This window comes from Balaenoptera acutorostrata, chromosome 2, assembly GCF_949987535.1.
Source record: "Balaenoptera acutorostrata chromosome 2, mBalAcu1.1, whole genome shotgun sequence".
Classification (NCBI taxonomy): domain Eukaryota; kingdom Metazoa; phylum Chordata; class Mammalia; order Artiodactyla; family Balaenopteridae; genus Balaenoptera; species Balaenoptera acutorostrata.
The window spans coordinates 185,412,392-185,437,242 of NC_080065.1; the positions used below are offsets into that span (position 1 = coordinate 185,412,392).

The window sequence follows — 24,851 nt, forward strand, 5'->3', positions numbered from 1 at the left end:
ACTAAAGATAGTATTTTTAAAAGAAGACAAAAATCTAAGTATTGTTTGTTAATTATTAGCATTATTAGTAAATTAATGTTTTATTTTAATTGATAAAGTCTTTAGCACAAGCATATCCCATGCAGTATTTAGGATATGCTTTTTAAAAGTTACGTGTTTTCATACATCTGAAGCATTATTTATTAGTAGTATTAACAAATAATTTTATTTATTTTAATAAAGAACACATTTTTACTATTATTTAGAAAATAATGCATTTTTATTTTAATAAATTAATTTAAAATTCAGTATATCCCACACAATATTTGGGATATACTTATACTTTTTAATAGCTATGTATTTTCATACATTAGAAGTATTACTTATTATTAATGTTACCTAGTAGGTAATAAATATTTATGCTAATGAAGAATAAGCATTGTTTTATTTATTAATATTGCTTAGTGAATAATATTTTAATAAAGAACAAGTATTTATTATTAATATTATTTAGAAAATTATGTATATTTTTACTAAGTTAATTTAAAATTTAGTACAAGTATATCCCGTGCAGTGTTTGGGATATATTTATACTAAAGATAGTACTTTTAAAGTAAACAGAAATCTCAATATTGTTTGTTATTAGCATTATTAATAAATTAATGTTTTATTTTAATTGGTAAAATCTTTAGCACAAGTATATCCCATGCATTATTTGGGATATACTTATACTTTTTAACGGTTACGTATTTTCATACGTTAGAAGCATTACTTACTGTTAACGTTACCTAGTAAGAAGTAAATATTTATGTTAATGAAGAATAAGCATTGTTTACTACTTAGTGCATAATAGTCTGAAAAAGAACAAGCATTATTAATATGACTTAGAATGCTACGTATATTTTTACTAAGTTAATTTAAAATGTGGTACGAGTATATCCCAGGCAGTATTTGGGATGTATTTATACTAAGAACAGTCAGCGACCGGGGATGCGTCGGGCCGACCCATTCGCAGGAGGACGAGGCTCGGCTCCCCGTGGTTCACCGCAGAGGGGGAGCCGCCACCCCCACCCCAGCTGCTCCCGGGCTCCACCTGCCCAGCGCCCTCCCCCGCGCCCCCGGCTGACCTGTAGTCCTCGCGGGTGGCGATGAGGCTGGACACGTTGCGCAGGATGCCGCCGCCGCTCTCGATGATGGCCAGCGAGTTGCTCTGGCACTTGTAGGTCAGTGTGCTGACCAGGAAGCCCAGGGCGCCGTCCACCTGGCAGATGGCGGCCTTGTTCTCCGTGCTGTGCGCCGAGAGGTTCCACAGGGCGCTGAGCACGCTCTTCAGGGTGGACTCCTGGGCGCGGGGCAGGAGCAGGAGGGGGTCAGCGGTGCGGGCCCCAGCCCCGCCCCACCCACGGGCCCTCTCCCTCGAGGCGCCAACACAAGGCACCCAAATGCCTTTTCGAGTAGAAGTCAAAAGTAACACAGCCGGCCACGGCAAGATCTTTTGAGTTGCCGGGTTGGAAGCCCCTGGCCTGGACCCGCTGCCAGGCGGCGGGTTGTCCGTCTGGCTTGACTTCCCCCCAAGGTGGCGAGCTCGCCACCTGCTGCCAGTGCCTCCCGGCCACGTGGCTGGCACTGCGCAGCCGTGGCCCCCGCCAGCCCGCCCGGTGCCCACCTTGGAGGCTCGCAGGACGCACTGCATCAGGGCCGTCATGCTGCCCACCTCCCTCAGCACCTTCTTGCTGCTGATGTCCGCCCTCCAGGACAGGTTGCGCAGGATGCTGGACACCACCTGGGGGAGTGCAGGGCAGGCCGTGTGGGCCCGGGCCCGGCTGCCAGGGTGCCTCGCAGGGCCCACGCGCAAGCCCCACGGCGGCAGGTGGCAGAGCCCAGGGGACGCCCCCCACCCCCCGGCAGCACCGCAGCCTCCCGGGTACCTGGTGCAGCTCCTCACTCTCGGACGCCAGCTGCGCCACAATGGCCTCCATGCAGCCCCGGCGGGCGCACAGTGCGGCCTGTGGGGCGACACGGGAGTCACGCCATGGCGGGGGCACCTCCCGCGTTGACTGAGCACCTATGTGTTAGAGCTCGAACCCCACCCCCCATCTTCACCGCCACAGGGGAGGGAGAGCACTCGCCCTGTTGCTCCGATGAGGAGACTGAGGCTCAGGCAGGCGCAGACACCCCGCCCAGGCCCAGAGGCCCCCGCTCCACAGGGGCAGCAGCAGAGGGGCCAAGAGCATGGCGGCCTGGACCCCGGGCCTCAGTCTCCCCGCCTGTCCCCGCCTCTCAGTGCTGCTTCGAGGCGGGGAGGAGGCCAGCGGGGCTTAGCCTGGGCGATGCTGGCCCACCCGCCGGCCCACCCAGCCACCTTGTTGGCGACGTCCCCGAAGGTTAGGTTGGTGAGGGTCATGCCGGCGTATCGGCGCAGGGCCAGGTTGAGAGGGTCCCGGGTCATCTTGTGCATCTCATAGTCGACCTGCAGTAACTCCGCCACAGCCTGCAGCCCACCTGTGGGGACACGGCAGGGCTGGGGGCAGGTGGGCACCCCACCACCACCCCGCCTGCCCACCTCCCAGCCTCTGCCCGCGCAGCTCACTCTACCTATACGCCCTCCCCTCCCTCCAATCTGCTCTCCTTAAGCCCACCTTTGAAGCCCAACTCTGAGGACACCTCCTCCAGGCATCCTGCTGCCTGGCTGGCCCAGCCCCCTGGGTGCCCTGCACCTTCACGCCCGCCTCTTTTCTGCCCTCAGCCCCCAGTCACACTTCGTCCGGCTGCCGGGCCTTTGCACATGCTGTTCCCTCTGCCCGGGATGCTCTTCCCCACTGTTTGCCCAGTTTCCTGGGTCCCCTTCTGCTCAAGAGTGACTTCCTCAGGGAAGCCCCCAACTCCCCAGATGAGAAGCTCCCAAACCATTAGCCAGCAAGCCACTGAGGGCAGGGCTGGCGGCTGTCCCGCTGCGTCCCCGGGATGGACCGGACGGCGTGTGCTCAGGAGCCACTGCTGATGGCCCCCACACACGATTTTTCTTTTCCTTTTTTTTCTTTTTTAATTTTTTGGCCATGCCACGCAGCATGTGGGATCTTAGTTCCCCGACCAGGGATCAAACCCGTGGCCCCTGCAGTGGAAGCACGGAGTCTTAACCACTGGACCGCCAGGGAGGTTCCTGCACACACAGTTCTTTACTCACTAGGACAATTGGGGTCTCACTTTACAAAGAGTAAATGGTCGGGACTTCCCTGGTGGTCCAGCAGTTAGGACTCCATGCTTCCAAAGCAAGGGGCGCCCGGGGTTCGATTCCTGGTCAGGGAACTAGATCCCACATGCTGCAACTAAAAGCCTGCATGCCCCAACTAAAAGATTCTGCATGGGGACTTACCTGGTGGCGCAGTGGTTACGAATCCACCTGCCAATGCAGGGGACACGGGTTCGAGCCCTGGTCCGGGAAGATCCCACATGCTGCGGAGCAACTAAGCCCATGCGCCACAACTACTGAAGCCCGCACGCCTAGAGCCCGTGCTCCGCAACAAGAGAAGCCACCGCAACGAGAAGCCAGTGCACCACGACGAAGAGCAGCCCCTGCTTGCCGCACTAGAGAAAGCCCGCATGCAGCAACGAAGACCCCAACACAGCCAAAAAATATATTTTTAGTTAAAAAAAAAAAGATTCTGGGGCTTCCCTGGTGGCGCAGTGGTTAAGAATCTGCCTGCCAATGCAGGGGACACGGGTTCGAGCCCTGGTCTGGGAAGATCCCACATGCCGCGGAGCAACTAAGCCCGTGAGCCACAACTACTGAGCCTGCGCGTCTGGAGCCTGTGCTCCGCAATGGGAGAGGCCGCGACAGTGAGAGGCCCGCACACCGCGATGAAGAGTGGCCCCCGCTTGCCGCAACTAGAGAAAGCCCTCACACAGAAACGAAGACCCAACACAGCCAAAAATAAATAAATAAATTAAAAAAAAAAAAGATTCTGCATGCTGCAACTAAGACCTGGTGCAGCCAAATAAATAATTTTTTTTTTTAAAGAGTAAATGGTCAGCGGGACTAGAAGGGAAAGAACCTGCAGGAACCCAAACACATGCAGCCCTTCCCCCTCGTTCAGCAACAGGATCGTCCTCGGGACCCGGGACCGATGAGGCAGTTTTGCTGAAGAGCACACCAGTGGGGACCACCCTGGGGAAGGAGCTTAGCAACACAAACCTACAAACTTCCAAAGCGAACCTGTACGTGTGTGTGCACAGCAGCACAAGTCACAACAGCCAGAAGGTGGAAACAGCCTGAGTGTCCATCACCAGATGATGGAGAAACACACCGTGTCCCTCCACACACGGGGACGGCCCTCAGCCACGAAAAGGGGTGAAGCCCTGACCCTCGCTACCACGTGGATGGACCCTGAGAACACCAGTGACATGCCAGCATTTTCATCTCGGGACCCCTGTACATGCTGAACATTTTTTTGAGGACCCCAAAGAGTTCACTTGGGTTACAGCTCAATAGTCATCATACTGCCACCAACAACAAAACAAACATCCCAATCGAAAAATGGGCAGAAGACCTAAATAGACATTTCTCCAAAGAAGACATACAGATGGCCAACAGGCACGTGAACAGATGCTCGACATCACTAATTATTAGGGAAATGCAAATCAAAACTACAACGAGCTACCACCTCACACCCGTCAGAATGGCTATCGTTAAAACGTCTACAAATAACAAATGCTGGAGAGGGTGTGGAGAAAAGGGAACGCTCCTGCACTGTTGGTTGGGACGTAAGTTGGTGCAGCCATTATGGAGAACAGTATGGAGGATCCTTAAACAACTAAAAATAGAACTACTGTATGATCCAGCAATCCCACTCCTGAGCATATACCCAGACAAAACTATAATTTGAAAAGATACATGCGCCCCTGTGTTCATAGCAGCACCATTTACAATAGCCAAGACATGGAAGCAACCTAAATATCCATTAACAGATGAATGGATAAAGAAGATGTGGTATATATAGATACAATGGAATATTACTCGGCCTTAAAAAAAGAATGAAATAATGCCATTTGCAGCAACATGGATGAACCCAGAGATTATCATACTAAGTAAAGTAAGTCAGACAAAGACAAATACCATATGATATCACTTTTATGTGGCATCTAAAATATGACACAAATGAACTTATCTACAAAACAGAAACAGACTCATGGACACAGAGAACAGACTTATGGTTGCCAAGGGGGAGGGGGTTAGGGGGGAGGGATGGAGTCGGAGGCTGGGATTAGCAGATGTAAGCTATTATAGACAGGATGGATAAACAGCAAGGTCCTACTGTAGAGCACAGGGAACCATATTCAATATCCTGTGATAAACCACAATGGGAAAGAATATTTTAAAAAATGTATATATAACTGCATCCCTTTACACCTGAAACTAACACAATATTGTAAATCAACTATACTTCAATAAACAAAAAATATTTACCACACTAGAAATGAAAACGGAGAAATCTTTTAACCCCAGAACGCACAGCCCAGCGGTCCTCAGAGTAGGAGTGCCTGGAAAACCCCTCTGAACACACATGCGCACGAGAGTGAAAAAGGCAGATCGCATCTTCGTGGAATTATCAACATAGCAGTGAGTGTGCAAGCCTCTTGGAAGGAGCTTGGTAAACTCCAGGGGTCCCTGGACCGGCTGGCAGAGGAAGGACTGCAGACCTGTGCCCTCTTGTAAAATGTCTGCCACTCCAGATGCCCCCCGCCCCGGAAAGGCTGCGCCTGGGCGCTCCCCCCCACCACCCCCATTGGGTTTTGAGCGCCCGAGTCTATGTGGCCAGATCACGTGGGACCTTACAGAAGAACCTTTGAGTGCTTTGACCATCTGCCGGGTGAGAAGTAGTGCCTCGTTTGGCCCTTGATATTTCCTTTCCCCGTGTTTTGATTACTTTTATGTGGAAAAGATGCTGTAGTACTCCCAAACCTAAAACTTCACAGGGTCGCTCCGCCTCGACCACCCAGTAGCTTCGATTCACCTTTTCTCCTGGCTTCCCGGCCTCTCCCCTGTTCTCTGAGCCCCAGGACCACTAGTGCCGGGAACCTGCCCTGCGCTGAGTGAGGCCCAGAGGCCGTCCAGATCGGGGGTAGCTCCAGCTCGCGGGGGCGGCGAGGGGCACTCACCCAGCTCGTTCATGGCGCGGCGGTATTCCTCGTCGAAAGACAGCTTCATCACGGCGCAGGTGGCCTGGCAGATCTGTGGCTCGATGGGGACCGGGGCTGTGGGCAAGGGGACCGGGTCAGAGCCCTTCCACTGCAGGAAATGTCGCCTGGTGGGTCCCCGCCCCTCCCTGCAGTCTCCACCCTGCAGACCTGCCAAGACCTGGAGCTTTACAAAGTGCTGCCCGCCGGGCGTGCGGGGTTACCCCCAGAGCATCGGCCCCTCTGAAGTGAACAAGGAGGGGCCTGCCTCACCCAGCCTGGTGCTTAGCTGCTGATACTAACTTTGTGGGCGGCCCCAACAGCTAGGAATCTCAAACTCTGCCCCCGCCTTTCGAGGGTTAACTACAATTGATCCTTTCAATCAACGACCGTTTCTTGAGCATCTACCTTGTGGCTATCCCTTTGCCAGTCTGTCTTCACAGGTTCCCAGGAGGCCTCAGCCGGCGCGTGGCACAGAGCAGGTGCCCGGCAAAAGCCAGAGGCCGCTGTTACTGCCAGCGGTGCTGCCCTGGCACCCGGGGAGCCCAGGCTGCCGCCCAGCGCACAGAAGCTGCTCACTCACTCACCGCCGCCGGCGCCACCGCCCTCGGGCCCGCCGTCCCGGGCCTGCAGCCAGTCCCAGCAGGTCTCACAGTAGGCACGGATCTGCTCGAGCACGTGCAGGACGCGCATTTCCTTGCGCGCCAGACCCTGGTCCGGCTGGGAGAAGACGATGTTGTGCAGCGCTGCGTTGGCGCGCATGCGCGCATCCTTGGCTCCCGGCGCCCCTGGGGTCCCGTTGCGACCCCCAGCCCCGGCCTCAGTGCCATGCAGGATCTGCAGCAGCAGCGGCAGGCAGCCCGAGCGGCGCATGGCCACGCAGCTCTCAGGTGAGCTGGACATGGCGAGCAGCGTCCGTGCCGTGTCCTCCTGGTCACGCGTCGCCAGCATGGACAGCAGCCAGAAAACCACCTCCACCTGCGAGGGGCAGGAGATGTCAGGGTGGGGAGCCCCGCCTGGCTCACCTGGCCCCACCTGCACTCCCTCTAAACGGATGGGGGTCCTATGACCTCAGCCCAGGAGAATCTCTTGCTCCCCCCACTACCCTGACCCTGCATCCTCCCGGGAAGCAACACACACACACCCACACCCACACCCACACCCACACCCACACACACTGCAGAGATGCCCCCAGCCCATAAGAGCCAAATGGCCACCCCATCAGCCTCACCAGTACTCCTAGAGGTGGCCCCCTACATCTAAGCCCAGAGTGCCCCCCAAATATACAGAACAGGTATCCACACTCACGCCAGGCTCCGCACCACAACCCAACCTCCCGACTCACTCCAACTCAGGGTGACCCTCCCACACCTGGGGATGCTTTATGGCGGCCTGGAGAGGGAGGGGCCTTCAAATGCAGCAGGGATGCAGGACCCACTTCACTGTGTATCCCAACCCAGCCGGCCGCCACTGCCCCCACCCCGCCTCTCAGCATCCCCCCCCCCCCGCGGACTCCCCTCACCTTGCTGTTGCCCGGCTGAGGGGCACCATCCTCAGGGTGCGTGGGGACCTCAGCCTCGGGGTCCTCATCCATCGGCATCGACTTCACTGCCAGCAAGGCCTGTGGGGAGAACGCCAGGCCTGCGGGTTCCGCCCAGGGGCACCCCACAAAGCGCCCGCCCAGGCTGCTGATGCCTGCCCTACCCCCATGACGATGTGGCGGGGGCCGCAGACGGATTCCTGAACCCTGGGCAGGGCCCGGGGGTCTCGCTGCTGCCTGGGGCTGTCACCACCCACTAGGGCCCTGACTCCGCCCCTCCTGGTACCTGGGGCTCGGTCTGTTGCACCCGGTCCTGCGCCGACAGCAGCTCCTTGTCGATCTGCTCCAGGCGGGAAGCACGGATCTGCGTGGGAGAAAGGGCACACTGAGGAAATCCCACCCCAACCCCGGCTCCGACTCCGCCCACACTCCCAATACGGCCCCGTCCCCAGTCCAAATCCTGCCCCATGCTGACTCCGCCCAGTCCCTGGTTTGGCCCCATCCATTGCCCAAACCCCACCCTGGGCTCTGACCCCGCCTCCTCCTTGATATGGCCCACCCATTCTCAACCCTCCCCCCCCAGTTATCTGACTCCATTCACTTCCTGGTCCCACCCAAGGTCCAACCCTCAAGCCCAGGCTCTGGCCCCGCCCACAGCTTAATCCCCAGGCCATCCCTCCGGACCCACCTATTTTCTGACTTGGTCCCGCCATTTGACTGTCAACGCCCAAGTCTTGTTCAGACTCGGTTCCTCGCACTGGTCGCACCGTCCCTATCGTTCTGGTACTCTGTCCTCTGAGTCGGGCTCCGTGCTAAGCCCCCTCTAGCTCCGCTCACACCCAGATCTAACTATGGCTCCGCTTCCTGCGTCAGGCCCCACCCGCAGGAGTCTCTGTCCTCTGATTCGCCCGCAGACATGTAACCCCGCCCATTAACAATATCTGCGCTCCTCCCACAACAATATCTGTGCTCTGATCCGCCCGCTGGTGCATGGCTCCGCCCAGGCTCCGCCCCAGCCGCACCTGTGCCCGCTGCACCATCTCGTCCGAGGTGCCAAAGCGCTCCTCCATCAGCGAGCGGATGTGCTGGGCTTCGAACTCCAGCTGCTGCCGGATCAGATCCATCTGCATCGAGAACTGCTGGGAGGGGCGGGCGGGCCTCGGTGAGTTGGGGGTGGGGGGCGATACCCGGGCGAGGGCTGGGCCTCCGCTCCGACCCCCGCCATGGGCGGGGCGGGGCGGGGCACCGCAAAACCCCGGGCAGCTCCGCGCGCTCACCGTCTCCACGTGAGGGAGTTCGTCCAGGCGCTTGGATAGGCCCTGCAGCTGCGAGTAATACCAGAGCTTCTCCTTCTCCTCCTTCTCAATCTCATTCAACAGGAAACACCTGGCGGAGGGCCGGTCAGTGGACGCGGGCTCACAGAGCGGGAGCCGTTACCATAATGTGTTTGTTTACTCTGATTTTTGTAATCACTTGTGGGGTGCTTACTGGGTGCCAAGTTTAATAGGTAGTGTGGCAAAGTCTCGCCCGTGGTGCCCCCGGCACTGGGGTGGGGATGGAGTGCAGAAATTATTTGAAAGTAAAAAAGGTAACTCCTTTGTAAATCTTGGTCCTCGGAGAAAGGCTCTGAGGAGGCTATTCTAACACCTCTCGAACACCGGCTAATCTCCCTCTAGCCTACACAGGGCAAACTTCAGGCTCGGATTGCTCCAGGTGCAGTAGAGTCTCCCTTTTCACACCCTGTGAGGAGATACTGCTATTCCCATTTTACAGAGCAGAAGTCTGAGGCTGGTGGTAGGGGCTAGGGTTCTTGCTTGAGGTCAGACAGCAAAGCATGGACTTAACTCCAGGCTGCTCCAGAACTTCCCTGTCTGACCCCACACAACGCAGCAGAGCTGAGCTAGGCACCCAGACCCTGCCTCCTTCTTCTGGCCTCAGGCCCAGGTTTCTTGGGCCGCAGCCCTTTCTCCACAAAGGCCGCCTTGAGTCTCTCTGGCTCCAGGCCTGACTCTGAGCCCTGGCACTGGACACAGCCCTGTTCCTGGTGACGCCTGTGTGTCCAGGACCCCTGGGGACGTCTCCCAGGAGCCTTCCCCTCTGCCAGGAACGCCACCACCACCCCCGCCCTTGTCCTCCAGCTGAGGTCAGTTGGGCCAGGAAAGGGGGCTGAGGCGCCACATGGGCATGGGGCAGGGAGCGGGCAGGGGGGCTCATGAGGTGGGTGGAGCCTTGTGACCACTGCCTGTGGCAAGGTTCCCCGCCATCTCACCGTTCCCGGTCCAGTTCCTCCAGCAGCTGGATGGTGGCCCGGCTCAGCTCCCCAAAGCTGTCCTTGGAGGGCCCGGAGCTGTGCACCGGGCTTCCCTCGGGGGTCCGGGCAGTGGGCTCGGGGGCCAGAGCCGGGGGTTGGAACTTGAGGTTGTACAGGCTGGTGATGTCCACCTGCAGGGCTGGGTGGGCGCAGAGGGAGAGGCTGAGGTCAGCACGCCCCCTGCCCCCCTCCTCCCAGCTCCCTCAGGAAGCGGGCCAGGGTTGGCCCCAACGTGCAGGTGGGGGGTCCCCAAGCCAGCCCCTCACCTTTCAGCTGCTCCAGCACCTCGGTCTGCCCTGAGGACACCAGCACGCGGGCCTCCTGCTCCAGCTTGCCCTGCAAGTGCTTCAGGACCTCCTGAACATGGAGGCCGGAAAGAGAGCGGTCGGTGGTCCAGCCCCCTGTGAGATGCCCCTGTCCTGCCTGCCCATCCCTGGGCCCAGCGCCCTGGTGTTTGTCCCCGTGACCCGGGTCCACGTCCTCCGCCCAGCCTCCCCTCGCACCTTCATGCCTGACGTTTCTGTCTCCAGCTTGGACAAGTGGCTTGAGTTATCCCGAAGCTCCTGCCTCAGGTGACTGTTCTCGGCCTTCAAGGCCTCCACCTGCCGCACCAGCTGTTCGTAGGGCGCCACGGAGCTCGTCATCTTCAGCTCCTGCAGCGCCTGGGCCCACAGGAGAGAGGGATCATCCGAGGGTCTGGGTAGGGGGCGGCCCTCGACCTAAGTTCCAGCCCTGGGTTGGGTCTCAGGCAGGGGTGGCTGGCGTGGACTGCTGCAGGCGGGATGGTGCTGGCCCAGGGAATCCGGGGGACAGACGGCCTGGCAGGTGGAGTGACAGACATAGGCAGGGACAACGGGAGACAGAGGGACAGAACTGTCGGAGAGGTGTTCAGACAGACAACTGAACTGACCAACAGACAAGACACAGACAGACACTGGCCCTCACTGTGAAGCTTTTAGACACATAGACGGACAGCTGGCTAGACAGACGGACAGCCAGACAGTTGAAACTGGCAGGGGGACTCGCCAGCCCAATGCCACCAGGCTCAGAGACACACAGCCAGAGAGAGAAAGAGACAAACAGACAGATGGACGGACAGCCAAGACCCTCTCCTGAATGAGCACAGCCGCCCAGAGGCTGGGTGGACAGACTGCCAGCTGGCCCAGATGCTGGACAATAAGAACGCCGTGAAGGTTCTAAGAAAGCGATGGATGGGCTGATGGTGGCCCCAGCAGCTGGACAGCCAGCCAGCCAGACCCAAACCCACCGCGGTCATCCTGGGGGTCTGCAGCCCGGACACCCCCTCCAGCAGCGGTTGGATCCGGAGTAGCTACCTGCTCGGCCCTGGTGCCCCTCCAGTCAGCCCTCTGTCTGTCCCTAGAGCCCCCGGGGGCCCCTGCCCCATCCCCTGGAACCACCACTGCCGCTTGCTCTTTGTGTGTCTGGGTGCCCTTCTTGCTCCAGCCCAGCCTCCTCCCTCTGTCCAGCTAGCCGGTGTCTCCTGCCTGGCTTGGCCCTCTTGACCGAGCCGCCCCCACCACCGGCCCCCCTTTCCTCTTTGTTCCCTTCCCATCAGCCCTCACCCCCTCCCTCTGCCTTTGTCTGAGATGCACCAATGGCAGCCCATCCCCTCCGCCACCTCCTCCCTGGGAGCCCCCTCCCCCTGCCCGCCTGAGCCCCCTCCCCAAATCAGTCAGCCGCCCCTGCCCACAGAGGGGCACCTGCCCCTTCCCTCTCCCTCCACCACCGGGGCGCACCCATTCCTTCACTCGCTCACTCATTCTCTCTCTCCTCCCCCCAGGAGCCCCCCACCCACCGTGGGCACAGCTGGGCCTGGAGTAGGGGTGGGGGGGCTCGGCCCCAAGGAGGAGTCAGTCCATTCTAACCACTCAGAGGACCTACTGCGTGCCTGGCCTTGTCATCTGACGCCTTGTCACAGTCCTGAGCCTTGAGCCTCAGGGATCACCATTCGACTGTTCCCAGAGAGAGAAACTGAGCCTGGGGGGACACACCAGGCATGACTGAAACCCAGACACTGCCCTGGAAGTGCTCACAAGTCCAGGCAGTGCTGGAAGCACACAAGCCCCGCCCCCGCTGCAGGCCTCGGTTTGCACATCTGAGAAATGGGGCGAACTCGGTCTACCAGGCTTGTCTTATGGGCCAACTAGAGGGCCAGGTGAGATGGTGGTCATGGAGCAGACAGGACAGTCCTATGGGTGACAGTGTGTCAGGTGGGGGAGGCTGGCGCCTGAGGACCACAGTCCCCCCTCTCACCCTGATACTGATCCCGCCCGAGGCTCAGTCGGGGATCCCAGCTGGGGATCAGGACCCACTGGCGCTGCGGCAAGATCCCTGGGGTCCGGCTGGGGCCCTGTGTCCTGGCTGAGGCCACCATGCCATGCCCAGCCAGGGGGAAGCACTAGTCCCGTGCATGCCCCTCCCACTCGGGAAACCCAGACCCCTCCTGGGGCCCTCTCCCCAGGCTGCCCCCAAGGGGCTCTTCTGGAATGGACCAGACCGAGCCTCAGACCTTTCACTCCCCCCACACCCAGTGGTCACTCCTGCGTCCCCATCAGACTGAACTTGGTAGCAGGGCCACACATCAGGCTCCCTCCCATTCCAAACTGGGTACCCAATGCCACACTCCCACCAGCCCCTCAAGCTCTACCCAGCTGGCCCCTCCCAGGGCAGCCTCGACAGCCTCTTCCCGGCCTCCCACGATCCCCTTTTCATGCACATCCCCTTTTCGTGCACAGACAGAGGGAAAGTTGCAAGTTGGATTCCATTTCTCCCCTGCGCCAATGCCTCCACGGCTCCCCAGTGCCCTCAGCATAAGCTGTGAGCCCTCTGCATACAGCCCGCATCACTGCCACCGGCAGCTCTCTTTCCCCCAGGCCATTCCACATGCACACCTCTCCTAACTCCTGCCATCGTCACAAGGCCACCTCCTCCCTCCTGCCTGCCCCTCACCCCCAGGCTGCCTCGGGGGACCGCATCCGAGATGTGTGCACCGATAGGAAAGCACCAATAGCTAGGGGTTTGTCTGAATGACAGTGAGGGGCCGCACGTCCTCTAGTTAAGCTGCCATCCAGAGAGGTGCAGCACCATTCCCCAAGACACACAGTGGCTTGTCCGAAGACTCTGGGAGGTCTGGGTATTGAAACCTGTGAGTGGGTGTTTGCATGGGATCAACTGCAGCAACGCAGACGCCCACCTCCCTGGGACACAGGTTCTCCTCTGGCTCCGCCCTGAAGAAACGGAGGCTCCAGCCTGTGTGCTTACAGGCGCGGGAGAGAGAAAAGGACGGAGGCTCCGGCAAGGCGGAGGCCGCACCCGCGCTGCCCTCCACCCAGGGAAGGCGCCCGCTTACTTTATCTCACTGGGGTTGGGCCGGCTGCGGTGCCGAGGACCTGGGGGTTCCTCCCTCCGCGCAGCTACGCCGGCCCCGCCCAAGTTCCCAGTCCTCCGGGGCTGGGGCGGCCGCGGGGCGCGGGCTCCAGGGCTCCGGGGTTTCGGCGGGGCGGACGAGGGCTCCGCGTTAGACAAAGCCCAGTCCGGGCCTCGCCAGGCGGCGCCGTCGCTCCGGGCGCTGGGCGAGACCACCGCGAGCGGGGGAGGATGCGGGATGCAGGCGCGGCGGCCAATGGCGGCACGGGAAGATGGGCTGGTGCCATGGCAACAGCCAATGGCGGCACGGGGCGGGGACCGCCGGCGGCTGCGGGGCTTCGGGCCTCCGAGCGGGTTCGGCGGGGGTTGTGTGCGTGTGTGTGTGTGTGTGTTTGCGTGCGTGTGTGTATGGGTGAATCCCCCTTAGGGAAGGGAGCGTCCCAATGACCATGACCTTGTGTCCTCCACTCCATTCCGGGGTGAAATGGCCTTTCAGAACCTGCAATGGCTGGATCTGCAGAATTTGAGTGTAAGCCATCCAGTCTTGGGTGTTACATCAGAACCTTAGGGTGGAGGGAGGGAAGCTCCAGGGGCGGGGCAGGAAGCCCCTCCCCACGGATCCGGCCTGGCCTGGATCCGATGGGTTAGGGCAGGCCAGGGTTGGGGATCCAGCTGGACCACCCCGTCGAGCGTCCTGGCTGGCATGGGGGGGGGGTGAGCGTGGGGGATGGGCAGGCACGCTGGGGAGCACCTGGGACCCTACATCTCTCCCTGTCACCCTGCCCTGCAGAGTGTCAGCGCCTCTGTGACGCCATGGCCCTTCCTACATTCTCTGAATCTCTGACCCTGTGTGTCTCTGCCCCATGTGGGACCCATAATTCACCCTCGCACAAGGGAAGCCAGAGGAGGGAGGGGGCTGGGCTCCCAGGAGTACCCGTCCCCAGCTGTCTCAGATCGTCAATGAGTCCCTGGAGGCCACTTGAGGGTTTAACACCCAGAGGCCGAATCTGCAGCTGCAGCTCAGGCCGCCTGCTGCCCAAAGGACGAAGGAGACATGGGTTTGGGGCCTGCCTCTGTCTTCTCTTGGCTGGGGGGCCAGGGCAAGTCGTTCACCTGGAGACCCTCAGTTTCTCCCTCTGTAAAATGGGGAGGTGGCTGCAGCCTTTGTAAGGGCTGGTGCAGGGAAGGACAGGACAGGAGGGGCAGCCAAGGACACAAGGACCAAGGCCACCATGGTGTCTCCTGTTGGGCCGGCTGCAGGAGGCCCCTTGCGTCCCACCCTGGGACAACAACGCTGGGGGCGCCAAAAGAACTTGGACCTTCCGTGTTCCAGAGCCTCCGGAGCCAAACACAGCCACCCCCAGCCTGTGGGACCCGGGAGGGAGTGCAATGGGCAGAAGGGCTCTTTCCAGAGACTGGGAAGGCTGCACTGAGAAGGGGACGCCGGTGCTGGGCCTCTTCAGCATGAATCAGAGTTGGGCATGGGATCAAGGAGGGGAAAAGCATTCCAGGCTGAGGGAACAGCACATACAATGCCTGGAGCCAGGAGAGATCAGAGCCTACTCAAGGCATATGGACTTCGGTGGTGGGGCTGGACCAGGGAATGATGAGGCGTTTAGAGTAGGAGGAGTCCTGGGGCTGAGCTGACCACGGGAAAGCAGGGCAGATTGGGCAAAGCTGGAATGGGGGCAGGGAGAGGACAGAGCCCAGGGCCGACTTCAGCTCCACCTTGACTCCCCTGCATGACCTGGGGCATGGCCTCAGTTTCCCATTTTGTTCACTGGGAGGTGGTTAGAGAATCCCTGCCCCAACCCCCATGGGATGAAGTCTCAGCTCCCCCATCCAGTCTTAGATGCCACTGTTCTCCAGACCCCTCTCAGCCAGAACGTTAGAGCTGGCAGGGGGCTTGGAGGGTCCAATGGCCAGTCTTGTCCTCATACACAGGGGGAAACTGAGGCTCGGGGCAGGGAGCACGTTGCTTGAGTTCATGCGCAAGCCCCACCAGGCCCTCCCTGGGCGTTCCTCACCACTCTGGGTGGGGCTGGGGCCTGGAAGGTTGAGGGCACATGAGGGCTGAGACTCCAAGGCAAAATGCCCTTGTCCCCAAGCCTCTGGAACATCACGTCCCTGACACCACCCCAAATCCTTGACCCTGTAAATCTTTGAGCCACAGCCAGAATCGGGCATCACTGTAAATTCTAGAAAGACAAGAGCCTTCGGAACCCTCAGAGCCTCCCAGGACCCCAGGCCCAATCTCGGGTTGCCCAGGCCTAGTGGGGGGCCTCTTCCCAGTCTCCCTCCCTGGTATCGTCTGCTCCCTCTACCGCACAGGGCTCGATTCTCTCCATCCCCACCATAAAACAACGCCCCCCCGAGCCTGGCACACAGCCAGGTTCACTCTTGGGCCTTCTGAGCCTGATCCCAGGCATCTCTGCCCCCTTGATTACACTCCCCCCCTTCCCCACTGAGCCTCCGCCGTGTCAGGGGCTGGGGGCCGAACCAGGAGCGTCCCCCGACTCAGAGCTGGATCGGGGTGGGGGACAGGGAAGCAGGAAGGCAGCAGGTGGTCATGAGATCACAGAGACGGGCTCAGGCTGGGTGACTGGGCAGGGCCCTGACAGGTGAGGAGAGAATGCCACTGGAGGTGAGGGAGGGGTGGGGCCGGCTGGTCCAGGCCGTGTCCCCGAATCCCGACCCGGGATGGGTCGCCTGACCACGGTTCTGGGCCTCAGTTTCCCGGGCGTGGAGCGGGCGGGCTCGCGGCCCCTTCAGCACCGCGGACAGCTCCCGCCGGCCTCTGGGCTGTGTCCTCTGCGGGCACCTCCGCCCCGCGCTCAGGCTCCAGCCCAGCTCGAGGGGTGACCTTGGGCTCCCCGCTGCACCCTCCCAGACTCAGTTTCTCTTAAAGAGGGGATGTTATAGCCCCAGAATTCAGATTGCGGAGGCCAGCAAAGCGCTCGGGCCCGGTGGGATGGATATTACTATGAACATCCGCGTGGGCGAACATCTAAGTCAGCCCTACGCTCTGCGGCCAGAAGGGGAAACTGAGGCCTGGAGAGGTGTAGGGCGTGGCACGGTCTCCCACCCGCCTGCGCACGGCGGAGCCTCGGCAGAGCGAGTCCCCGCCGCAGCCCTCCCGCCGCAGCCAGTCTTCTGGTCTGCGCAATGAGGAGGGGTCCGGGGGTCTGTCTCGGAGGCAGAAGGCTGAGCCCGGCGTGGCCGCGCCTGCGCAAACCCGGAGGGGGGGGGCGGTTGTGGCTGCGGCGCGGGGGAGGGGCTACCAGCCCTGCGAACAACCTGAGGCGGTTTCCCTGGCAACGGTCTCCACAGCGACTGCGCGAGACCCCAGACCCTTGGCGATTCCCTGCGCGTGCCCTTGCGCCTCCCGCTGCCGCGACCACCGTTACCACGGTCCTCACCCCATTCCGGGCTGCGGCTCTCCCGCCCCAGCCGCGCCCACGGCCAGACCCCACCCCCCGCGGCCGGGACCCCCGCGCCCTACCTGGTCCCCGAAGAAGGCCGAGTGCAGCAGGCTCAGCAGCCCCAGGAGCCCCATGGAGCCGCGGCCGCCTCAATCAGTTTGCGCCCCGCCCCTCGGCCGCCGGGGGTGGGGGTGGGAGGGACGGGCCGGGACGCGTGCGCCTGCGCGGAGCAAGGGACGGGGGGGGTCACAAGGCGGGGCAGGCGGGGACTCTAACGCGAAGGGGGCGAAAGAGGGGGGGACTGGGGGGCCCGCCCGGGCGGGGGAAGGGAGTCTCGAGGGACTGAGGACTTGGGAGGGGCGGCGTGAGGAGATCCCGAGTGAGGGAGATGGGGGCAGGGACCAGCGTGAGCGGAGAAGGCGGGGGGAGGGGCGGGGGTCCAACGGGGTTGGGGAGCCCTAGAGAGGTGCGGGAGGGGTCCCTGGGGACGGGGGAAGAGCAGGGAGGGGCTCTCACGGGAGCTGGAGAGGCGGTCCGGTGTTGGGAAGTGGGCCCGGGGTATGAGGGGTCCCCTAGAGGACGGAGATCTCGAAGGGACGGAGGGGGGCGCCGCCCTTCGGCCTCAGTCGGCTGCCTGCTTGGACAGTGTCCCCGCAGTGGCCGGGGCCGCGCGTTCCGTTCATTAGTCATTCAGCAAACGTTGGCTGCGCGCCTGCTGTTTGCCGGGCTTTGAACTGGGCGCTGGGCACGCGGGGGACTGGTGGGCGACACCACACGTAAACCAATTTTCAGTCATTTACCAAACATTTATTAAACACCTACTGCGTGCTGGGCCCTATGCAGTGAACAAAATAGTCAAAACCCCTGCCCGTGGGAAGCTGACACTGGGGGGAGAGGGACCGATAGTCAACAGGAAAACATGTTGGCTAGAAGTGGGCGCCGAGGAGGAAACAGCAGGGGAGGTGGGGGGCGTGGGGGGCTACTGGGAAGGGCACTTGAGTGGAGACCTGAGGGGTGACCCAAGCGAGAAGAGCATCCCGGCAGAATCAACCGCTAGCGCAAAGGGAGGGGGCAGGAGGTGAGGGCGAGGAGGGGACTGGGCGGGTCAGGCCGTGCAGCGCCAGGGTGGGGGGACGAGGGAGCCAGCCCCCAGGGCGGCGGGCAGAGCAGGGACGCGCCCCGCTCGCTGCTCACACGCGCCCTCTGGCGGCTTCGGGGAGAACAGGCCGTGGTAGGTGCCGGGAGACGAGGCGGGGTCCCGGGCGACTGAGGGCGGGGTGGGGTGGCGGAGATGGGGAGGATGGTGTGGGGTGGGGAAGGATGGGGGAGGGGGGATGGAAAGGGACGGTGGGGGTGGCGGAGGGGGCGTTATCACGAGCTCTGCTAAGTCCTGGGGAGTATAGAACAGCGGCGAGAGGAGAAAGGGCCGCTACTGTGGCCCGGATGGTGAGAGCCGGCCTCCGCAAGCAGGTGCCGGGAATCAGCGTGAAGGGCGTCCGGGTGAGAGCGGAGCCCGTGCGAAGGCTGGGAGGTGGGAACTGGTTTGGAGAGGCCAAGGCACAGCGGAGGGGTGGGGCTTCCTGGGCCACGGCGGACCCTGGGCGTTCTTCTGGAGCCTGGGGAGGTCCCAGGAGGATGACACGCATTAAATTGACGTCCAGGTGGGAGATGATGGAGGGCTGGCCAGGGTGGTAGCAGTGGGGCAGTGGGAAGCGGCAGATCCAACTTAGGTTCTGAAGCTAGCTGACAGACGGGGGTGGGGGAGTGGTGTAGAGCCCCGAGTCCCAGCGAAGCAGTTGCCTCTGAGATGGTGGAGATGGCGTGCAGGCTTGGGGAGCCCAGGACAGATTCAGGAGGGACGGGACAAAGCAGCAGGAACGTAGCGCGGCCTGAAGGCGGAGCCCGGGCCGCCACCAGACAGAAGGGCTAGGCGGGGACGTCCGGGTCTACAAGGACTCCTGCCTCGCCCCCTGGACCGCCCCGACAGTGCTCCAAGATTCGGGCGCCACCTGGCGGCCACAGTGTGTGCCGCAGTCTGGATAAGAGGGTGTTTCGCATACAATACTAATATGCAGTCTCCTAATCATACGTAATTATACAAACTGCAGAAAATTTAAGTGATGATCATTGCCACTCCTGCCCTAAGCCCACCGAGGTGACCTGTGGTGGCCAGGCTGGAAGCTTCCTGTGAAGGTTCAAAAGGTGACCCTGGTTATGGGGGGCCTGATGAGGGGTTACACCAATGCTGCTGTACTAGAGAGGGTCCTGCTCATTTTTACAAAACAAGAAACTGTGCTAAAGGTTCAGTCAATAATTTTGACTCCGCAGGCCAGGAAAGCACCGGAACGAATATGAATGGGCATGTCTGTGTGCCAGTAACACTTTATTTACAAAACAGATGGCAATGTTTGCACACCCTGGCCAGCACCCATCCCCACTTCCACCAGCACCGCTCCACTCCACAAGATGGAGGGGCTCACACCCCTGGCACGTGCATTTTGCTCCTGCAGGAGGGCCTAGCAGCTCCAAAGTTACGCACGTTTGTACAGCTTTTCATGTTCAGGGTCAAAAACCACCTCCCTGCAAAGGGTCGGATTTGCCCAGGGCATTCCTCTCTACTCTTCCAATACAATGTAAAAAACATGTTTACTTCAGCAATTGCTTTATCTTTCCAATCCAATGTAAAAAACATGTTTACTTCAGCAATTGCTTTATCTTTCCTTGTTTTTAAAATACATTTATTGATTTATTTACTTATGGCTGTGTTGGTCTTTGTTGCTGCACGCGGGCTTTCTCTAGTTGCAGCACATGGGCTTCTTGTTGCTGTGGCCCCTCTTGTTGCAGAGCACAGGCTCTAGGACTCCCAGGCTTCAGTAGTCATGGAACGCAGGCTCCAGTAGTTGTGGCTCACGGGCTCTAGAGCACAGGCTCAGTAGTTGTGGCACATGGGCTTAGTTGCTCCACAGCATGTGGGATCTTCCTGGACCAGGGCTCGAACCCGTGTCCCCTGCATTGGCAGGCGGGTTCTTAAACACTGCACCACCAGGGAAGTCCTTTTTTTTTTTAAACTTTGTTATTTTGGCTGCGTTGGGTCTTTGTTACTGCGCAGGCTTTCTCCAGTTGTGGCGAGCAGGGGCTACTCTTCGTTGTGGTGCGCGGGCTTCTCATTGTGGTGGCTTCTCTCGTTGTGGAGCACGGGCTCAGTAGTTGTGGTGCGGGGCTTAGTTGCTCCGCGGTATGTGGGATCTTTCCCCACCAGGGCTGTAACCGGTGTCCCCTGCATTGGCAGGCGGATTCTTAACCACTGCGCCACCAAGGAAGCCCAACTACTCTTTTAAATTATGGAATTTCCAAAAAGACAACTGAGGCTACAGTGGAGGGAGGCTACCTACTTCCTTTCTAGTTGTGGGGCCGGGCAGGCAGGTCCTGTTCTGATTGAAGTGAATCTGGTCCATGTTGCCCAGAGACCTTCCATGGCAGCCCTCACAAAGGCCTTTAAACTCACTGCGAGGCACACAGCTAATCTCACCTGACACCCAAGCCTCACATGATGGATTCAAGTTTCTAGCTTGTTCTTCTGAAGCCCGATCAGGTTCAGGGGGCCATCCACAAGTGTGTCAGTGTTCTATCCACTGAATGGGCTGCCAGCCCCTCACTTCTCACCTTTGCCATCACCCAAGTGTCCTATCTAGTGCACTGGACCCGCAGGCTGCCTTCCCCACTCATCCTTCCCTCCTGCCAGGTGTAGGTCAGGCCCACCTGTCCTTTCTCGGCCCGTGGAAGCTCACGGTTTCTGCAGGGCTCTGGCTCCTGGCATGTGCGCGTTGTGTTAGGAACTAGAGGTCCAGCAGCATTTTGACGTCTGTCTGTTTATACATCAGCCCTGTTCCTAACGGGTTGCTCTCTTCTCCTTAAGGGTTTATAGGAGCCCTCCATGAATCAGGGACACAAGACAGACTGCAGAGAATCTAGTCTCAGCACTTGGGTCCTTCTGCCAAACTGGGCCAACCCGAGTCCTTAATCCTGTCACACAATCTGTCTCCTGCCTTCTCCACTCGAGGTTACACACGATGAGCTGTGCTTTCTGTTCAATTTAACTCCAGATCAAGATATAACAGTACGAGCAAATTATGTTAAAACTGAAAGTCTGGAAAAGGAGCCCAGAGCAGCAGTCACAGAAGCAGCAGCTCCTTTCAGCCATCTCCTCCCCGCCTCCATGGCTGGACTGTGGCCGCCCCTCCCATTCTAAACTGAGGTGCAGACTCGGGTGCCTAAAGACCACCTGCAGGACACCCCCCTGCTCCCCACCTTGGCTGATGGCAACTCCAGCCTTCCAGTAGCTCAGGCCAGAACCTGGGAGTCCCATCCACTTTCTTCCACATCCCACCAGCAAGTCGCAGGGACCCCTTAGGGCCTCACTGCTGCTTGGACAGTCACCGTGCCTGTCCATCCACTGGGGCATCTGCCATCTTTCCCATCGTGAAGGAAACAAGATCTGACCAGGAAGACTTTAGGGAACACGGTGGAGACCCCACCCACAGGACACCCCAGGAAGGCTCAATCCAAGGCGCAGGGCCCCGGGGTTACCGTGGAAGGTTTTTGGAAGCTGATCAGGAGCACAGGGAGAGCCAAGAAGAGGCACCGATGCAGGCAGCACAGGCCCCTGGACATCCCAGGACTTATCACAGAGCCCAAGCCACCCGTTTCCTAGCCTCAGCCTACCCGAGAGGGGCTGTGTCTACAGCAGGAAACCCAGGGCCACACGCTGTCCAACAATGGCCCATGACCCACCTGAGCCTCCAGGTTTTGTGACCAGGCCCAGCCCCCTTCCCGGGGGCTGGGCCGGAAGCACCACACGTGGGAAGGACCGTCGCACACAAGTCTCTACCTTTATTGGCCAGCAGACTACTTGAGGGGGATGAAGCGGGAGGAGTGGGTGGCCCCAATACCGGGCCGGCCGTGCTTCACAGGCTTGTAGGTGATGGAGAACTCGCCTAGGTAGTGGCCGATCATCTCAGGCTGAGGAGGAAGGGAGCAGGGTGGTCAGGCGGGCGTGGTTGGCCAGGCCCTGGCTCCCCCCCGGGCCAGCACAGCCCACACGCACCTTGATTTCCACCTGATTGAAAGTCTTGCCATTGTAGACGCCCACCATGCTGCCCACCATCTCGGGCAGGATGATCATGTCGCGCAGGTGCGTCTTCACCACCTCGGGCTTCTCCATGGGCGGCGCCTCCTTCTTGGCCTTGCGCAGCCGCTTCAGCAGCGAGTGCTGCTTCCTCCGAAGGCCGCGGTTCAGCCGCCGCCGCTGCCGCGCGCTATACAGCTGCATCAGCTGCTCACTGCAGGCAAAGCGCACAGAGCGGGTGGCCTGAACCCCGGCTCACCCTCCACCGCCCGCCCACTGACATTCCCGCTTCCCGTAGAGCCCCCAAAGCAACACTCGCAACACTCGCAGCCCAGCCAGGGCCCGCTGCACCCGCGCCGAATTGTTCAGGATAACACCCTCCGGTTCAAGAACCGCCCCCCCCCCGCCCCCGCTATCTACAAACGAGGAAGCCGAGCCAGGAAAAGAGGTAGCTCAGGTAAGAAGGCGGAGCAGCCGAACTTCGCGGGCAAACTGCTCTATCCCGAAGGCCTCAAGAACCCAGGAGCGGGGCCACCCGGAGAAACCCACAGCCAACGAAGACCCTGTGCTGTGCCCCCAGGAAGCCGGCCCCTCCGAGCCAGACCCGCGCACACCTCCAGGAAAAAAGGCGTCCCTGGCTGTCCGCAAGCCTCCCTCCCCATCTGGGCGCCAGGGCGTCGCACCCACCCTGCCTAAAAGCTTCCAGCTCCTACAACCAAACCTTAGACCAGGGATCGGCAAACTCCCGCGCACGTAGCAAATCCCAGCCTGCAGATGCCCGAGCTCAAGAGGCTCACGAGCTAGGACAGCGTTTACATTTCCGAATGGACGAAAACACGTCCAAAGGAAACACGTAGAAATCCTCTTAAATTCGATCCTCAACGTCTCCACGTGGAGTTTTATCCGCACGCAGCCCCGCCCTCTCCTTTACACACGGTCTCCGGCCGCGGCCGCAAGTCAGGCTGCAGCCCCCAGCCCTCGGGCCCACCCCCCCCCCGCCGCCATCCCCCCCTGCCCGGCCGCCACTTACTAGGACATGTCCAGCAGCTGATCGAGGTCCACGCCGCGGTAGGTGAACTTGCGAAAGGTCCGCTTCTTCTTCTGCTCCACTTCCGCCTGCGCGGGCCGGGATGCGGGTGAGCCGAACCCCGAGACCCACCTCCCAGCCTGCGGCGGCATCACCGGGCCCGCGGCTCCCGCCGAAAAGCGTGCGGCCCTCCCGGGTACGGAAGCCCACGGGGACGCACCACCTCGGGCCCGTCCCGGGGCGTCCCGAGCGGCCCGTGGCTACGGGGACTCGGCTGGGACAAGCGGGCCAACACAGGCCTTCCCTGCCCCGGGTCGTCCCGACACCCAGCAGGCCCGCCCCGCGCCCCCATGTCCGGCGGCGGTTCCGGAGGCCTGCAGGAGGCTACCGCAGCCGCGCGGCCTGACCCCGGCCTCCACTGCGCGGCCAGAGCTCGGATGGCGCCAGATGGGCCCGGAACAGACACGGTAACCGTGACACTCACCATCTTGTCGGCTCTTCAGAAAGGAGGGTCCTTTCTACGCCTGCGCAGTTATCGCGAGCCCGCTCATGTGCCCCGCCCCAGGGCTGCGCGCGCGCGCGCTTCCGCTTTCCCAGCGGAGGACGCGCGCCCTCTGCTGTCCGGAGGCCAGAGCGCTGGCTGCGAGGAATAAAGGAGCCTCTGCCAACCTTGGGTGCTCGGACACCCCAGGCTGGGGCCGGCCGCCTAGTATTTTGGAACCCCTTCCTCAACTGGGGGACGTGGGACGCGTCGCCGCCCGCTTTGGAAACTCATATTCGTGCTCCGTAATCTCCATAATGAAATCCACGTAAAAAAATGTTCATGGAGTGCCTGTTTGCAGTAAGCGCGCTGTCTGGGTTCGGGACTGGCCCTCCCCTAGGGAGCTCGCATCCCAGTGCGCGAGACAGACCCGTAAGAAACAAGGTCATACAGATATCTGAGCCAAAAGGAAACTCGGGGGGTTGGGACACTGGCTTTGCACAGATGCTCAGAAAAGGCTTCCCTGATAGGGACCAGCCAGCCTTTAACAGAGAACTTATATCGATATAAAGTAACAACTGCAACATTGCAGTGCTAGGTTTGCAACACATAAGCATGTAATATGTCTAACAAGAAGAGCAAGGACGGGCCGAGGGATGAGAGCTATATATAGGAGTACGCTTTCAATAGTCACTGGAACAAGGTGTCCATCTGAAGGCGATTCTCGTACATTAAGATGTATGTGGTCCCATGGGGCCCAGCAATCCCACTCCTGCGTGCATACCCCAAAGAACTGAAAGCAGGGACTCCAACAGATTTTCACACCCATGTTCACAGCAGCATGATTCACAGTAACCAAAAGATGGAAACAACCTAAGTGTCCATCCATGGATGAGGGATAAACACAATGAGGTCCACCCACACAGTGAAATATAATTGAGCCTTAAAAAGGAAGGAAATTTTGACACATGCTGCAATGTGGACGGACCTTGAGGACATCAGTGAGAGAATCCAGACATAGAAGGACAGAATACTGCATAATCCCACCCATGTGAGGTCCCCAGAGGACCCAAATCCATAGAGGCAGGAAGTAGATGGTGGGGTTCAGGGGCTAGGGGAGGAGGATGGGGAGTTAAGAGTTTCAGTTTGGGAAGAGAAAGTTCTGGAGATGGATGGGGGGAGATGGTTGCACAACAATGTGCATGTACTTAATGCCACTGAGCTGTCCACTTTAAAAATGGTTAAAAATGGCCAATCTTGTATCTTTTTAATTTTTTTTTTGGCTGCGTGGCATGTGGATCTTAGTTCCCTGACCAGGGATCAAACCTGTGCCCCCTGCAGTCAAAGTGTGGAGTCTTAGCCACTGGACCACCAGGAAAGTCCCCTACTAATCTTATATTTTGTC

General features: G+C 59.5%; 2 protein-coding genes across 5 annotated transcripts in view; both read right to left on the bottom strand.

The window, feature by feature from the left end:
* APC2 (APC regulator of WNT signaling pathway 2) overlaps window positions 1–17,459 on the bottom strand; it is a 25,466-nt gene extending 8,007 nt beyond the window's left edge. Inside the window, exons 1-15 of one of the 4 annotated variants that reach the window (XM_057539815.1) lie at window positions 17,330–17,459; window positions 16,894–17,033; window positions 10,508–10,666; window positions 10,271–10,361; window positions 9,963–10,143; window positions 8,971–9,079; window positions 8,716–8,829; window positions 7,980–8,057; window positions 7,676–7,774; window positions 6,741–7,131; window positions 6,136–6,231; window positions 2,342–2,481; window positions 1,908–1,985; window positions 1,646–1,762; window positions 1,107–1,321 (exon numbers count right to left, since the gene is read on the bottom strand). In XM_057539815.1, the coding sequence (XP_057395798.1) occupies window positions 1,107–1,321; window positions 1,646–1,762; window positions 1,908–1,985; window positions 2,342–2,481; window positions 6,136–6,231; window positions 6,741–7,131; window positions 7,676–7,774; window positions 7,980–8,057; window positions 8,716–8,829; window positions 8,971–9,079; window positions 9,963–10,143; window positions 10,271–10,361; window positions 10,508–10,666; window positions 16,894–16,947 (1,922 nt within the window). In that variant the 5' untranslated portion in view covers window positions 16,948–17,033; window positions 17,330–17,459. Of the gene's footprint in view, window positions 1–1,106; window positions 1,322–1,645; window positions 1,763–1,907; window positions 1,986–2,341; window positions 2,482–6,135; window positions 6,232–6,740; window positions 7,132–7,675; window positions 7,775–7,979; window positions 8,058–8,381; window positions 8,559–8,715; window positions 8,833–8,970; window positions 9,080–9,962; window positions 10,144–10,270; window positions 10,362–10,507; window positions 10,667–13,374; window positions 13,579–16,893; window positions 17,034–17,329 lie in introns of those variants that run through there. The other 3 variants (XM_057539814.1, XM_057539816.1, XM_057539817.1) reach the window with 3 other exon arrangements.
* A 4,224-nt stretch (window positions 17,460–21,683) lies between these two features.
* On the bottom strand, window positions 21,684–23,555 carry RPS15 (ribosomal protein S15). Its single transcript, XM_057541480.1, has 4 exons — window positions 23,450–23,555; window positions 22,969–23,054; window positions 21,918–22,152; window positions 21,684–21,832 (listed from the first exon to the last, which is right to left on the bottom strand). The coding sequence occupies exons 1-4, from the start codon at window positions 23,450–23,452 to the stop codon at window positions 21,719–21,721; spliced, it is 438 nt and encodes a 145-aa protein (XP_057397463.1). The 5' UTR covers window positions 23,453–23,555; the 3' UTR covers window positions 21,684–21,718.
* Window positions 23,556–24,851: the final 1,296 nt, after the last annotated feature.

Excerpts from the sequence above, each read along its gene's own strand:
- RPS15 (XM_057541480.1), bottom strand. Across the intron at positions 22,153-22,968 it reads CAGCTGCTGGACATGTCCTA|TGAGCAGCTGATGCAGCTGT; the intron begins GTAAGTGGCGGC and ends CTTTGCCTGCAG. Across the intron at positions 21,833-21,917 it reads TCAATCAGGTGGAAATCAAG|CCTGAGATGATCGGCCACTA; the intron begins GTGCGTGTGGGC and ends CTTCCTCCTCAG.